This window comes from Tripterygium wilfordii, chromosome 11 (assembly GCF_013401445.1).
Source record: "Tripterygium wilfordii isolate XIE 37 chromosome 11, ASM1340144v1, whole genome shotgun sequence".
Classification (NCBI taxonomy): domain Eukaryota; kingdom Viridiplantae; phylum Streptophyta; class Magnoliopsida; order Celastrales; family Celastraceae; genus Tripterygium; species Tripterygium wilfordii.
In genome coordinates this window covers 1,384,421-1,398,136 of record NC_052242.1, presented here as the reverse complement: position 1 = coordinate 1,398,136, position 13,716 = coordinate 1,384,421, and the positions used below count along the sequence as shown (strand labels likewise).

The 13,716-nt window shown below is 35.9% G+C and overlaps 2 protein-coding genes across 2 annotated transcripts; both read right to left on the bottom strand.

Moving 5' to 3' along the window:
- Positions 1-281: 281 nt before the first annotated feature.
- Positions 282-3,786, bottom strand: LOC120009507 (probable rhamnogalacturonate lyase B). The gene is made up of 12 exons (XM_038860127.1): positions 3,641-3,786; positions 3,429-3,548; positions 3,202-3,343; positions 2,765-2,938; positions 2,501-2,656; positions 2,306-2,412; positions 2,043-2,133; positions 1,813-1,954; positions 1,555-1,714; positions 1,318-1,434; positions 758-881; positions 282-663 (listed from the first exon to the last, which is right to left on the bottom strand). The coding sequence occupies exons 1-12, from the start codon at positions 3,784-3,786 to the stop codon at positions 427-429; spliced, it is 1,716 nt and encodes a 571-aa protein (XP_038716055.1). The 3' UTR covers positions 282-426.
- A 2,255-nt stretch (positions 3,787-6,041) lies between these two features.
- LOC120009185 (rhamnogalacturonate lyase-like) lies at positions 6,042-13,333 on the bottom strand. The gene is made up of 16 exons (XM_038859654.1): positions 13,041-13,333; positions 12,269-12,449; positions 11,045-11,166; positions 10,802-10,837; positions 10,129-10,248; positions 9,921-10,040; positions 9,658-9,799; positions 9,123-9,296; positions 8,856-9,014; positions 8,544-8,650; positions 8,044-8,134; positions 7,716-7,857; positions 7,465-7,624; positions 7,210-7,326; positions 6,544-6,670; positions 6,042-6,421 (listed from the first exon to the last, which is right to left on the bottom strand). Exons 3-16 carry the CDS (start codon positions 11,158-11,160, stop codon positions 6,188-6,190), a joined length of 1,845 nt encoding a protein of 614 aa, XP_038715582.1. The 5' UTR covers positions 11,161-11,166; positions 12,269-12,449; positions 13,041-13,333; the 3' UTR covers positions 6,042-6,187.
- Positions 13,334-13,716: the final 383 nt, after the last annotated feature.

The following is a 13,716-nucleotide window of genomic DNA, read 5'->3' as shown; positions in this document are numbered from 1 at the left end:
AGATCACCAACTTTACAGACCTGTTTGGCTTGTAAGTCAAGTCAAAGGGTCTCCTTTTCGTTTAGGGTGTGTGCTTGTTTGAAGGTAACATGTAAGCATCAAAGCATGTCCCTTTCAATGGAGGAGCCCTTTCTGTGGTTATCAGTTGTGGGTTGGTTGTTCAGAATAGGGTATTCTCTCCTATCAATCCAACAGTCTCAATGTAAAAATATAAACCGAAAATGTTACGGTAAAGATGCAATGCTAAAGAGATTAACTGCATATGCTAATCAGTACCTCTATGAGCAAATTTGGTAGATATATATGGAAGATGATCAACTCTCACTATTTAAAACAATGCATAGCTGGTTTATGTTAATTTAGTAGTTGATATTTTACTGTACCTGTAATTTTTCAGAGTACGAATCAAAGTATACTAAATGCAATCTACGATGGAGGACCTTCGAAGCGAATATAGTCATACATGATACCAATGAAAAGGCTTCCACCACGTCGTTGTCTCAGAAAAATGGTATTATCCCCTGCCACAAGTGAAGTGCCTGGCACATCAAAGTTGAACAGGTAGTAGAGTCCATGAATTCCATGTCTTGCAATGGCATTATCCTTCCCAATAACTCCAGTTGAAAACATAGGAAGATTTGAGTTTTCATCATTAATCCGAACCTAATATAACCGAAAGTTTCATTAGCACAGTACAGCTACATATAAGAGTTTAGAGTTATTGAAATAAGAGAATGACAGGTTTGTAGTTCTGTACCTGCAAATCAGACAGGCTTTCACTTGCTAGTGCCACTCTTAGTTTATAGGTTTTGGACCTATCCACTCTGTCTAGTCTGAACTTGATTTTCCAATTAGTTGCTTCAAAATTGTTACCAACACGCCTGCAATACAGAGGGATCAAAGGTACAGTCAGCGATTGATGCATGTGCAAAGTTAAATAAGCTCCAGTACATGATGCTTTTAATCTCAATTTCATTTGGACAATGAGGCTGGCTTATGAAAGAAAATATGATGAACTTTTAACATCGTATCATAGCCTAAGTTTCTTGGTCTCCGCTTTAAGGATGTTCTCTTCAAACTCTGCCTTTGAGGGCACAGGGCAGTGATGCTGCGATGCAAAAGTCTCCAACTTCTTTTCACTAATCTCCTATAATTTCGAGAACAAAGCAAAAGAGAATTCTTTTTTCTTCTATTTGACATTTTGAGTGACTTTAAGGTTGGTTGTCATAGAAAGTTGGCTATGTGTTTGATAAAAAGTTGAGAATACGAGCATGCATTGAAGGTTAATGTAAGTTCGAACCGAGAAAAGAGATCAACCTGGTAACTTGAGCAAAAAACCAATCTTTTCTGTAGTCACTAGTGCTAACATCATAGACCAAATCTCCATTTGGATACAACTCTGCATATCTTTCCCACAGCCCGTATTGCCTAAATCTGCAGCGGAAAAAAAAAGCTGTTTTAGCATTATATAGCATAAAACAAGGCATCTAATATTATGTTTGATTTTGAGAATGATTTGCTACAAAAAAACTAGCAATAGATTAGAAGACTAACTTGTTATTGTTATCATTGACGTAAAGCTTGTTGATATAGTTGGGGTTAGGATCAGGAATAAAGAATTCTGCCGCAGACCGGTCAGGGATACCTATTTCCCACAATGTTGGGCCATCCCTGGGAGGTTCATATACAAGATTGCCAACTTCAACAGGAGAATCTGCATGACATTTGTTGACATGAATTGAACATTAACCAACATATATATCAGTGTGAGAAATTCAAAGTTGACAAAGTATACAAGTAAGAATTTCAGACCTGCAGTTACATTGATCGCAGCATTATATACATAATCTCCAATGAAGCCAGGAACCCATGCATAAAGATTGTAGGTACCAGGCCTTACACCAGTGATTGCAAAAATGCCTTCATCATTTGTTACAGTCCAGAATTGGTAACCCTATTTACAAAAGAGTAGAATATCTATGTGTAATTCAACATGACCTTGATACAATCAAGGGAAATTGAGAAGTTGTGTGATTGATCACCTTGCTTTCCGCTTGCCAAGAACCAGCATTTCCTGGTAGTGCCAACCCAACGTAAGCATCCCTCGCAGGTATTGGGGCGCTATTAACAAATCTAAACAAATGTAGCGACTAAAATTAGATCAAATTTAAGCTTGACATTGATTATTTTGAACTATTTGTGCTTATGATTTTGCAAAAACAATGTGAAAGTAAGGAAAATTTTAGCAATACTATACTCAATCTTAATTAAAACTGACTATAGAAGCTAAGGGATAGATATACACCCATCTAGGACTGATAATCTGCCAGTGACACTTCCCCTTTGACTTCGTTTTGGAAAATCTTCTGATGCTGGGAAACCGTAGGGCCAGCTTTGAACTTCAGTTTTCATCTAAGCAATGAAAAAATGCAAGTCAATCTTAACATAAATATTTATGATGTATATGCTTAAAAGAGAAATTGCATTTTGAATAGGAAACCTGTCTTTTAGCATCTTGCCAAAGCTGAGATTTGGCGTCACGAGTTAAGGCAGAATTAAGATATATAAAAACAGGACCATAAACTTTCTTCCATGGTTCATTGGCTATCACTTTTACTTCCAAAGCATCTCCAACATAATGTTGACTCAGAAATACCTGATCATAATCACCATTTTGAATCAATTATTACAGTTTGGCCCTTAGAGACTGCAAATCAAAAGAAAGAAATCACTTAGAAGAAGATAAAACAGATGGAGGGCTTACTGTAAGGCATGTTGGACCCACATGGGAGGTAAGCTCTTGTTTGAGGGGTCCGCCTGATCGATACTCATTGCTGGGTGTAATTTGCCAGAACCCAGTTGCTCGCTCATCTGTAGATATCCACCCATGCACCTTAAGGTCTTTGCTTTCCACTGAATATTGGTACTTGTCATCCACCTACACACATAATACAAAAATATCGTTCATTGTGTGTAAGAACTTATGCATAACACATAAACAAGTATATTTTTATCAATAGTAAACTCTAGCTTCCTCTTTTTTTTGTTTGCTAGGAAACTCTTGCTAATATTGAGCAGAAAGAGTACTTATTAGTTATAACATGCTGAAGCAACCGGGTGGGGCATTTCGTCGAACACCTGATATGAATTGCCTAAGTATTACCACCCAAAAGCAAATAGTGGTGTTAAAGAAGTACAAACCTCTCCTTCAAACTCATGCTCCATGGGTTTGAGAAGTTTCACAGCTTCTTTATAAGCTAGGGACTCTGCTCTATCTGGTGCTCGATCTTCAGGGAGTGGCATGTCACGCTGCCTTTCGTCGGATATGGCCATATAACGAAACCTGTACATACCCAATAAATTTAATAAACCACAAACCAATTTTTCATAAATTTTCATACTCAATTTGTAATGAAAAATGAACTTACTTGTCCTTCGAAAGTATGAATACAAGCCTGGCAACACCAAAGCTGAAAGCAGGCCATTCCTTCAAGTGTTCGAAGATGGCGTAGGTGTAGAAACCCGACGAATTGCGCAGCAAAACATACCTGTAATTTGAATGTCCCGCCACATTTAGTTATTCTGAATTTTTTTATTGGTTAATTTGCGAATTATAATAGATTTGAAGAAATTAAAGCACCTCAAGTCAATGTTCAAAGGAACAAGCTTGCCATCAACAGAGGGATTCCAAATTCTCATGAATGAGAGTTCCAGGTTGTCCTCATTCTGCACTATTACATTGTAACTTGTCCCTTTAATTCTGCATAAGGGTAATTCATCATTCATGTTGCATGAGACTGGTTAGCCATTACTAAATTGAAAATTACTTTTTTAGTAATGGATAACGATATTATATAAATTTATGTAAATTCAATTTGGGTTTAAACTGGGAGACATAAAAATTTTCACATGAGGATAAATTAGACCAAAGCCATATATATGTTTTGTTCAACACTACCAAATGCCAATGTTTGCTTTTGTTAAAACGTGAAATTAATTAACCAGAACAAATTAACCAATAGTTGGAGTTGATGGAGAAGTTCCAACAACTTGGAGAAATGTAATTTAATTTTACCATTAAAGTTAGTTGATAGGGCTTTTGTTCATTTAAAAGTTGACTTAGGTTAGTAAAATCATTATCATCATTATTATTTTTTTGAAATAACGCTCATAAATATGCTTTTCATTGGAATCACATATTAGACACACATATGTCTAACCCAATCGATTGTCAACCGAGCCACCTCTCGTTGGTATTATCATTATTTTTTAGACATACTAATCACTCAATACACAAATATTGTATGAGTGAATAAATAATAAACTTTCATTATATTGCTCTTCCATGTGAATCATGCATTTCAATATATGTATTGACAAGAGTAGAATTGCAAACATACCGTTCATATCCTTTATCTCCCACTAGGTCCCAATACCTTCATATTGCAATTAAAACAAACTATCAGTTCGCATATATATAACCAAAAATTATCGAGTAAGGATAACTTTATTTTTTTAAAAAAAAACTTCGGACCTTTATTTTAAGTCATCGTATCTAAACCCTAATCTCAGTCATTGGTCATATCAAACGACTTAAAATAAAAGTGCTAACTTTTAAAAGTAAGGGACGTACTCACCAGAGAATGACTCTCTCTCTATATGTATATAGTGTATAGATGCCATAATATTACAAATTTAATTGTAAGGGTCTAATAACATGAAGTATTTATCATAAAGAGTTGACAATAATACTTAATTAATTGTAAGAAATAGCTATTTACCCTCTACTACTCTCTTTATTTCTCCATTCAAGCAAATTGTCAATGCCATTGTATTGAATCCCGGTGACTTGTCCTCCTGGATTCGACAATGTAACCTGAACAATCCCATTGTCCATCACCACCTGCAAATAAAAAAAAAAGTATTTTAGCTAACCGGCCCATACATTAGACATATATATACTATGTATTAAGATGAAACTAAAAAAAGGCTTACATAGTTATTTTGAACATGCAATTGCACTCCTGGCGATGCCACCACCGCGGTCAGAGACCAAAGGAAAGGAAGAAGAAGAAAGGAAAACAGACGAAAAGACATGACGGTGTTGTCTCCGTGGAATCTGATAGAATTTCTTCTGCTATATCTGTATCATTGGAACACAAGATATATAACATATAACATAGAATTTCTTCTGCTATATCTGTATGTTCAATTTTGCCATACTAAATATGTACGTACGTTGTGTGTTTGAATATGTTTGCATATATGCATGGACTTCTTTATGAACATTGATGTGTGAAGTAAGAGTGTATGAGTTCTCATTACAAAAAAACTGTATCAACGACCACCCTCATTGCTGGTGTTTATTAGAAAGCGTCGACGCTAGTTTATTGTTACCTTGTTGAGGTTCAATCTTGGGACTTCGATTGCTTGGTTAGCTATCTCACTGCATAGATATTTGTAAAATTATATATAGGAGGAGTAGATAGATAAAATAATTTTAGCAATAATTGATTAATTGATATTGTATGTGATTTGAGTTATGTAATCCCATTAAAATTTAATTAATAGGAATTAAGGACAACCAAATTAAAACACTATAATAGAATATTTTAAAACTAAAGAAATTAGATTTCTAAAAATAGACAAATAACAAAGTACTTACTCCGAGAAAAAAATGTATCATATCAACTATGTCCATAATTGGAATTATTAAATCTTTAGTGATCTAAAACTTTTATTAATCCATTGAAGTCTCTTAATTTGTCAATTTTTAATTATCAATCTTGAAAGCCGTTTCTATTTATATATAGATATGAGAAATAGTTAATCAAGCGATTGGTGATCCCTGATTGAAAGGATTTTGGTTCTAATAATTTTGTTTAAATTATTGAATAATCATAGGGCCTACGCACTAACAATCAATTGCTACATTTAAAAACCTAGACCTAAACTCGATACGTCCCACTCGCGCACACAAAAATTTTTCACTTGACGACATAATAAATTGGCAAGCTTGTTTGACATGGTAAGTAGAGCAAGCTTGTATGAAGTCATTATAAGTTACTGAAAAAACAAAATTACATTAGATTAGTGAGTAATGTGAAGTTCCACAAGAAATAAAGGATCAATGCATCACATAACGAATTTATAACTTCTTTTCTCAAGAAAGTCTGTTATATCTATCCTACAATGGAGGTCCTTCTAAACGAATATAGTCATACATGATCCCTTGGAAAGCACCATTGCTGCTTGGTTGTGTCAGAAAAATGGTATTATCCCCTACCACAAGCTGAGCACCAGGGACATCAATGTTGAACAGGAAGTAAAGTCCATGAATCCCATGTCTTGCGATCGAATTGTCCCTCCCAAATAGTCCACTTGAAAACACGGGTGTTCCATTCGGATTGTTTACCCGAACCTTACAAGATACAGATAACTTCTGTTAGTTCAGAACAACTAAAAGTCGTTTTGCCTGAGGCCCTTGGGACATTACATGTCATCTGAAATAAGAAAAGAATGGGCTTATTTGTAGTTCCATACCTGCAAATGAGATAATTCCGCACCTGCAATTGCCACTCTCAGTTTGTAGGTTTTTCTATCATCTACTTGGGCAAGTTTGAACTTGATTTGCCATGTAGTTCCTTGAAATTTGTTAGCAGAGATCTTCCTGAAATGTAATGCAGTCAAATTGAAATAAATTGTCTACGCAATAACCATGAGTTCGATTTTGTTTAATTTTCGGTAGAAAAAATAATTGTTGTTTTTCTGTTCAGTTGATTAAATTGTTGGTCGAAGTGGATATGCTTAAATCAACCACATCCAAACAGTCCTCTCCCATACCCTCCCCAATTCATTCAGTTGGCTAAGATATTAGTAGGAGGTGAATTTTAATCGTGTAGACCACATCCCACCAATTATGGTATAGTCCTTGTCCATCCAAGCTAGTTCTTCCCCTCTGGGGGCTTTTGGTGCTGTCAGTTTGATCTTTTGGTTAAACTAGCTGAATCTGAAGCTTAATTGGGTATACTGCATTCCTTTCTCTCTTGGGAATATCAAATCTGTCTAGCTTTGTTTTAAGTGGACAGATTTTTAATTTTGATAAGTCCCTTAAGCTGCAAGTTTTAGATCTTTTAATGAATCTATCACTTCTCATAGAAGAGGGGAAAAAAAAGGAACTAAATTTGAACTATTTGAAAGAGAATAAACCTGGTAACTTGAGCGTAGAACCAATCTTTTCTGTAGTCACTAGTGCCAACAGTGAAGACCATATCTCCTCGAGGATATAACTCTGCATATTTTTCCCATAATCCATATTGTCTGAACCTACAAATGAAAGGAGAACGAATGATAAGAAGCCTAATCTGTCAGATTGATACCACTAATTATTATAAATGTTAAAAACAAAATCAGCTCATCAAATGCGTAGGATTTCTTCTTATTACAATATATAAGACGACTAACCTGTCAGCAGCATCATTGACATAAAGTTTGTTGATATAATTGGGTCCAGGATCAGGAATGTAAAACTCTTCCACAGATCGATCAGGGATGCCTATCTCCCACAATGTGGGACCATCCCTCAAAGGTTCATATACAAGATTATTAACTTGTACATTTGAGCCTGCTTCACATGTTAATTAGCAGTCAAGATTACATTTGTTTATACATCAATAGCTGGTAAAGACTCAGAGTTGACAAAGAAAATTTAAGACCTGGAGTTATGTTGATGACAGTATCGTACTTGTAATCTCCAATGAAGCCAGGTACCCATGCATATAGATTATAGTTTCCAGGCCTTACACTCTTAATGGAGAAGTCTCCGTTCTCATCTGTTGTTGTCCAGAATTGATAGCCCTGTTAACAAATTAGACAAGGCTGTTTTACATTACCATGTATATCCGTTACATACTGTTTTCTATTGCTAATAGTCATGTTTTGCCATAAGGTGCAACCATGCAAGCTTGGATGACCAGTATTATATTTATGTCGTAGAACATGACCGACCATATATTACAATAATGCAAAGAAAATTGTGATCACCTTGCTCTCTGTTTGCCAAGAACCAGCAGCTCCAGGAAGTGCCAACCCCACATAAGCATTGCTAGCAGGTACTTCTACATTTCTTGCATATCTAAACAAATGTAATGTCTTATATCAACTCCATCCGTACCAAGGAAAAAAATAGTCAGGATGAAGTATTATGTGCATTAATCTAGTCACTTCTCTCGTTATTATTGAAAACTATTAATATTCTATATTTCTATTACATCTTGCTGTCCTACAAAGCGCCCATTGCGGGAACCTTGTGCACTAGAGTTGTTTACCTTTTTATTCATGATGAGGATCACCTTATCATGATGCCAAGACAAGTAAGATAAAAATAAGATCAATTAGCAAACAAACCTTTCCCAATCAAGCTGAAAAAAGAAATCTATTTCTTCAACATTCATTGGATGCATATCTAGCATGCTTTTTAAAATAATAAGAACTATGGCCAAAAAAATTAATCACTAGCTTTTGAAGGTTTGGCAGAGACACACCTATCTCGAACTTGTAATCTACCGTCGATGCTGCCTCTTTGATTTAATTTTGGAAAATCTTCTGAAGCTGGAAAACCGTAGGGCCAGTTTTGAACTTCAGTTTGCATCTAAAGCAAAAAAAAAAAAAAGTGTTAGTTTTCTACATCTATAATGTACACCATTAAAGCCTTTGTCCAAACAATTCGAGGCTGACCACATGAATCTATCATAGAAATCAATTGAAAATCTGGAATCCAATGTGCACAATTTACCATCCATCATGTATACATGGATTTCAAAGAGAAATTGCTTCTTTTGCTAAAATATATATACCTGTCTGCCAGCATCCTCCCAAAGCTGAGATGGGGTACCTCCAGCAGGTCCAGAATTAAGATATATAAAAACAGGACCATATACTTTATTCCATGGTTCGTTGGCCGCAACTTGTAGTGTTATATACTCTCCTCCCACATAGTGACTGCTCAGAAAGTCCTGATTATATCATTTTTGATTACTCATAAACTTCCCTCCCAGCCTCCCTTACTTCAAAAGAACTTAAACAAGGGAGAAAAAAAACAGAGAAAATATGGTGTGACTTACTGTGAGGCAGGTAGGGCCAACATGGGAGGTAAGTTCTTGTTTGTTGGGTCCACCTGATCTGAACTCATTGCTGGGTGTAATTTGCCAGAACCCAACTGATGGCGTGTCTGTGACTACCCACCCATGCACCTTAATGTCTTTGCTTTCCACTGAATATTCATACTTATCATCCACCTGCGTGTATAATAACACAAGGTAGTAAAGATATTGCAACATAGATACATAGTGTCCACATACTAATATGTCATAGGCTTCTTTTGGTTGAGCGATTGATTGCACCGTCAATGGAACTAGTTTGCATAATTCTATTGCACAATTGAAAATTTTAGTCCAAGTGACTTTACTTCTGCGATCGTGATTTTGAAATTGTGATTGCAGACTCATAAGCATCTTTTAGATTACATGCTGACATGCAGGAGGAATCCAATTTTCAAATCAAAACTCAAAAGGCACCGTAACCCATATATAAATATAACATTCCCAACAAATTTTGGATACCGAGAGAGAGTCATACAAACGTTGATCCAAGCAGTACCTCTCCTTTAAATTGAGGATCCACAGGATTCACAAGTAGTACTGCTTCTTTATAGTCGAGGGCCTGGCCTCTCGGTGGGTCTCGGTCAGCAGCAGTTGGCATGTACCGCTGCATTTTGTCTGATATTGCCATATAGTGAAATCTATACAAATCCAACCCAAATCCAAAATTTTCACAAAAACATTTCGGAATCCATAAGTTTGAAAAAAAAAATTCAAAATAACGTGATAATGCGATGGTATAAACAAAATTATTTGACTTACTTGTCCTGTCTGGGCTTGAATACAAGCCTGATTTGTGAAATCCAGAAAGAAGGCCATTGCTTCAGGTGGTCGAAAATGGCGTAGGAGTAGAACCCCGATGAATCCTTGAGCATAACATACCTAATTATTTGTGATCCTCATAGTCAGATTTTGACACTAAACAAAGAAATTGAGATGTGATTATAATGAGTTTTGAGAAATCAAACACCTTAAATCAATGCTCACAGGAACAAGCCTGCCCTGAAGGGATTGATCCCAGCTTCTGATGAAGGAGACTTCTACTCGTCCCTCGTCTTGCACGATCACCTTGAACAATGACCCTTTGACGCTGCATATTTCAAACAGTCCGGCTGATCAATTGTTCGTGTCGAATTTGGGAATACACGTACAAATGTGCCGAATCTCGAAAGACGAAAGAAGACCATGATGGGCCGGGCCGAAAGTTTTCAAACATTTTTCTCCAACGGACTATTAAGGCCCATTTCACCATATTTTGGGCTAGCCTATGTGTTGATTTGTGCTTTGAAAGCCTTCCAATAATTTAAACTTGAAAGGCCCATGATACCGTGGGCTATGCTCTAATCTCAGATTTGTTGAAAAATAATTCCGTCCATTTAATTTATAAGCTAATTATTAAATTGGACCCATCAAATCTTTTTTATTGTTTTACAAATGAACTTCAGAAATTGAACAAAGGATCATGTAGCTAAAAAACAAGGAAAAAAAGCACAACAGAAATAAAGAAAAAAAAAAATTTTAAAAAGGAAAATGGTAGCAAAAACAAAGAAGAGAGAGAGTTCATTGAAACTGAAGACATTCAGTGTCCTTGTAATATGGAATAATAATAAGGAAAAGGTCCCTTAACAAAACTAAAAGCATACCTCTCCAGTCCTGCAGTTCCTACCACGTCCCAGTACCTTCATACAAATTGTTGAATGAAACAATAAGTGGGATTCAGCTTTTACAAGCAAACTTCTCTATTTTCCACAATGACAAGCAAAAAGATAGGGATCCCAATAAATGGGATCCCACATCCCACTTCTGAATAACAAGTAACAACAACTAAAAACGAACAATGTCAAGTTCAGCTAGCTAGAATGAAAATATATGTGATCGATGTGTACCCTCTATTAGATTCTTGATTTTCAAGTTCAAGCAAATTGTCAATGCCATTGTATTTTATTCCAGTAACAAACCCTCCTGGATTTGCCAAGGTGACCTCAACAATGCCGTTATCCATCACCACCTGCACAAAAAAAAGAAGAAGAGATGATCAGTATTACTCAACTAATTCACACGTCAATTCCAAAAAGAGAATAACAAAAAATAAAAAAATAAAAAAAAACTGATGAAAGCTCGAAGTGTATACATTTTGATCTGTAACATGAACTCGCACTCCTGGAGATAATGCGATGGACAAGGACAAAAAGAAAGGAAGAAGGAAGAGGAAAGACATATTGCATGCAAATAGGAGAATTTCATACACTTAGCTTTTCACATGCATACATATATATTGTGTGTGTTTAAAGACGTATTGCATGCAAATATCTTTCTGGTTTAATTAGTTTCCATGGGATAAAGAAAAAATATTTCCTTCTCAGTAATATTTTCTCAATATGGGTGTAGAAAACTTCAAATGATTTTATGAAAATTAATGCGGCTGATTCCTCTTTTAAGTTGTAAATCTCCAACTTTGGTAGTTCTGCTTCATGGCAAGAGATCTCGTTCTGGGAAGAAATAAATGTAGAAAATCCCCCATGAAAGCACACAAGCAACTTTCCCTGAACATACTTTGTCAAGAAAACAAATGGCATACACAACAAATGGAATTTAAACTATTTCTTAAGATGAAGAGTTTGTGATCACCCACTCTCAATCCAATTATTCAAAATAATCGAACAATCTTGATAATCGAAATTTTGGCCTTGAATAGACCTTCAATGTCTTGCAATTGTGTCTCCAGCATAGTGACCACTCAGGAAATACTGACGTTATCACTCTCAATCAGTAAGAAATTTTGGCCTTGAACTTGCAGTTTCACAACCCCCAACATTTTCAGGTTGGGAATGTTAATAGATCAGGAAACGTTAAGCTAATTAGAGTCAAACAACATGAGAATGATTATGATACCGAAATGCAATGAAACTATTAAAGACACACAAGAGTCAACCCTCTACATGCAAGTTTCTAATTATGGATTGTGACCCAACGTAACTTCCTATAATGTGCAATACTTAACATGTAGCTGAGGTGAATAGACTCCCTCTCTTCGTCCCAACCACATGTTCAGTTTCAAATCCAATTATATGTTTCAAAAAAGAATTAAGCAGAAACAACAGCAGGCTTACAGTGAGGCAGGTGGGGCCGACATGGAAGGTAAGTTCTTGTTTTGGGGTCCACCAGATTGGAACTCATTGCTGGGTGCAATTTGCCAAAAACTAATAGATGGGTTGTCTGTGGCTATCCAGCCATGTACTTTGATGTATATGCTACTATGCTATCATCTGAGTATTCGTCCTTATCATCCACCTGCACATAACACAACGTATTGTTGATTATATACGGTCTCTGCTTAGAGTTGCAGTAGAATTTCAGCTTCAGCTAGAGGAAAAAGTGCTGCTTAGTATTGGCTAAAAAGGCATTTGGCAATGTAAATTGGAAGTTTCAAATAAAGGTGCTTTTTTGCAAATCTAGAGGTTTAAGATGAGTACATTAGGGTTTTTCATTACTGAAAAGTTTTAATACGAACAACTTTCTGGAGAAGGTGCAAACAACTCTACATAGAAGCATCTTTTCCAAACTTTGCTTCGAAAGCACTAAAACAACTTATCCAAAATCAAGTAGCTTTAGAAAATTTACCAACCAAAAACCAAAACAGCTTTTGCTATTCCAAGAAGTGTTACTAAGGCTATCTTGAACAATCCCAAACAGACACTTCAAATGGGTCTTAACAGTTGTAAAATCACGCATTTATGGAACATTCATTTAGTTCTTTAAATTCAACACATTATTTCAACAAAAAAATCAATACACATAGCATAAGAAAATGATTCTCAAAGAAATACTCTAAAACAAATTTCTTGTTCTCTAACATTTAGCAAGGCAAAGAATTTACACCACCTCGCCTTTATACCAACGCTCCACAGGATCAACAAGTTTTACTGTCTCTTTATAAGCCAGGATTCGGCCTCTCAGCATGTCTCGGTCAACTGGAAGGAGCATGTATCTCTGCCTTATGTCCGATATGGCCATATAGTGAAATCTGTGCCAAACCCCATTTTTTTTCATATAACAAAGATTCATCTATTCCAATACGAACCCATATTTTCTGATTTTTCTTTAATTATGTATGTATGTATAATGTGAATACATATCATAATACGAAGGAAAAATCATCCAGATAATTCACAAAACAAAAAACATTCTTACTTGTCGTGTCTGAGCTTGAATACGAGCCTGATTTGGCCAATGCAGAAAGGAGGCCATTCCTTCGAAAGGTCGAAAATGGCATAGGTGTAGAACCCCGATGAACCCAGGAGCAGAACATACCTAGTTCTGTGTCCTCCCAAATTGTCATATTGAATTTCAAACTTACAATGAAAGTTATAATTGAAACTGAGATCACGAATAAATTTTGGGACTTCTGTAGTCTTAACAATAAATTTGATAAAACGCGCACCTTAAGTCGACGGTCGCAGGAACAAACCTGCCCTGAAGGTAGTGATCTCAACTTCTAACGAACGAGAGCTCCACCTGTCTCTGGTTTTACACCATTACATTCAACCCTTGTACCTCT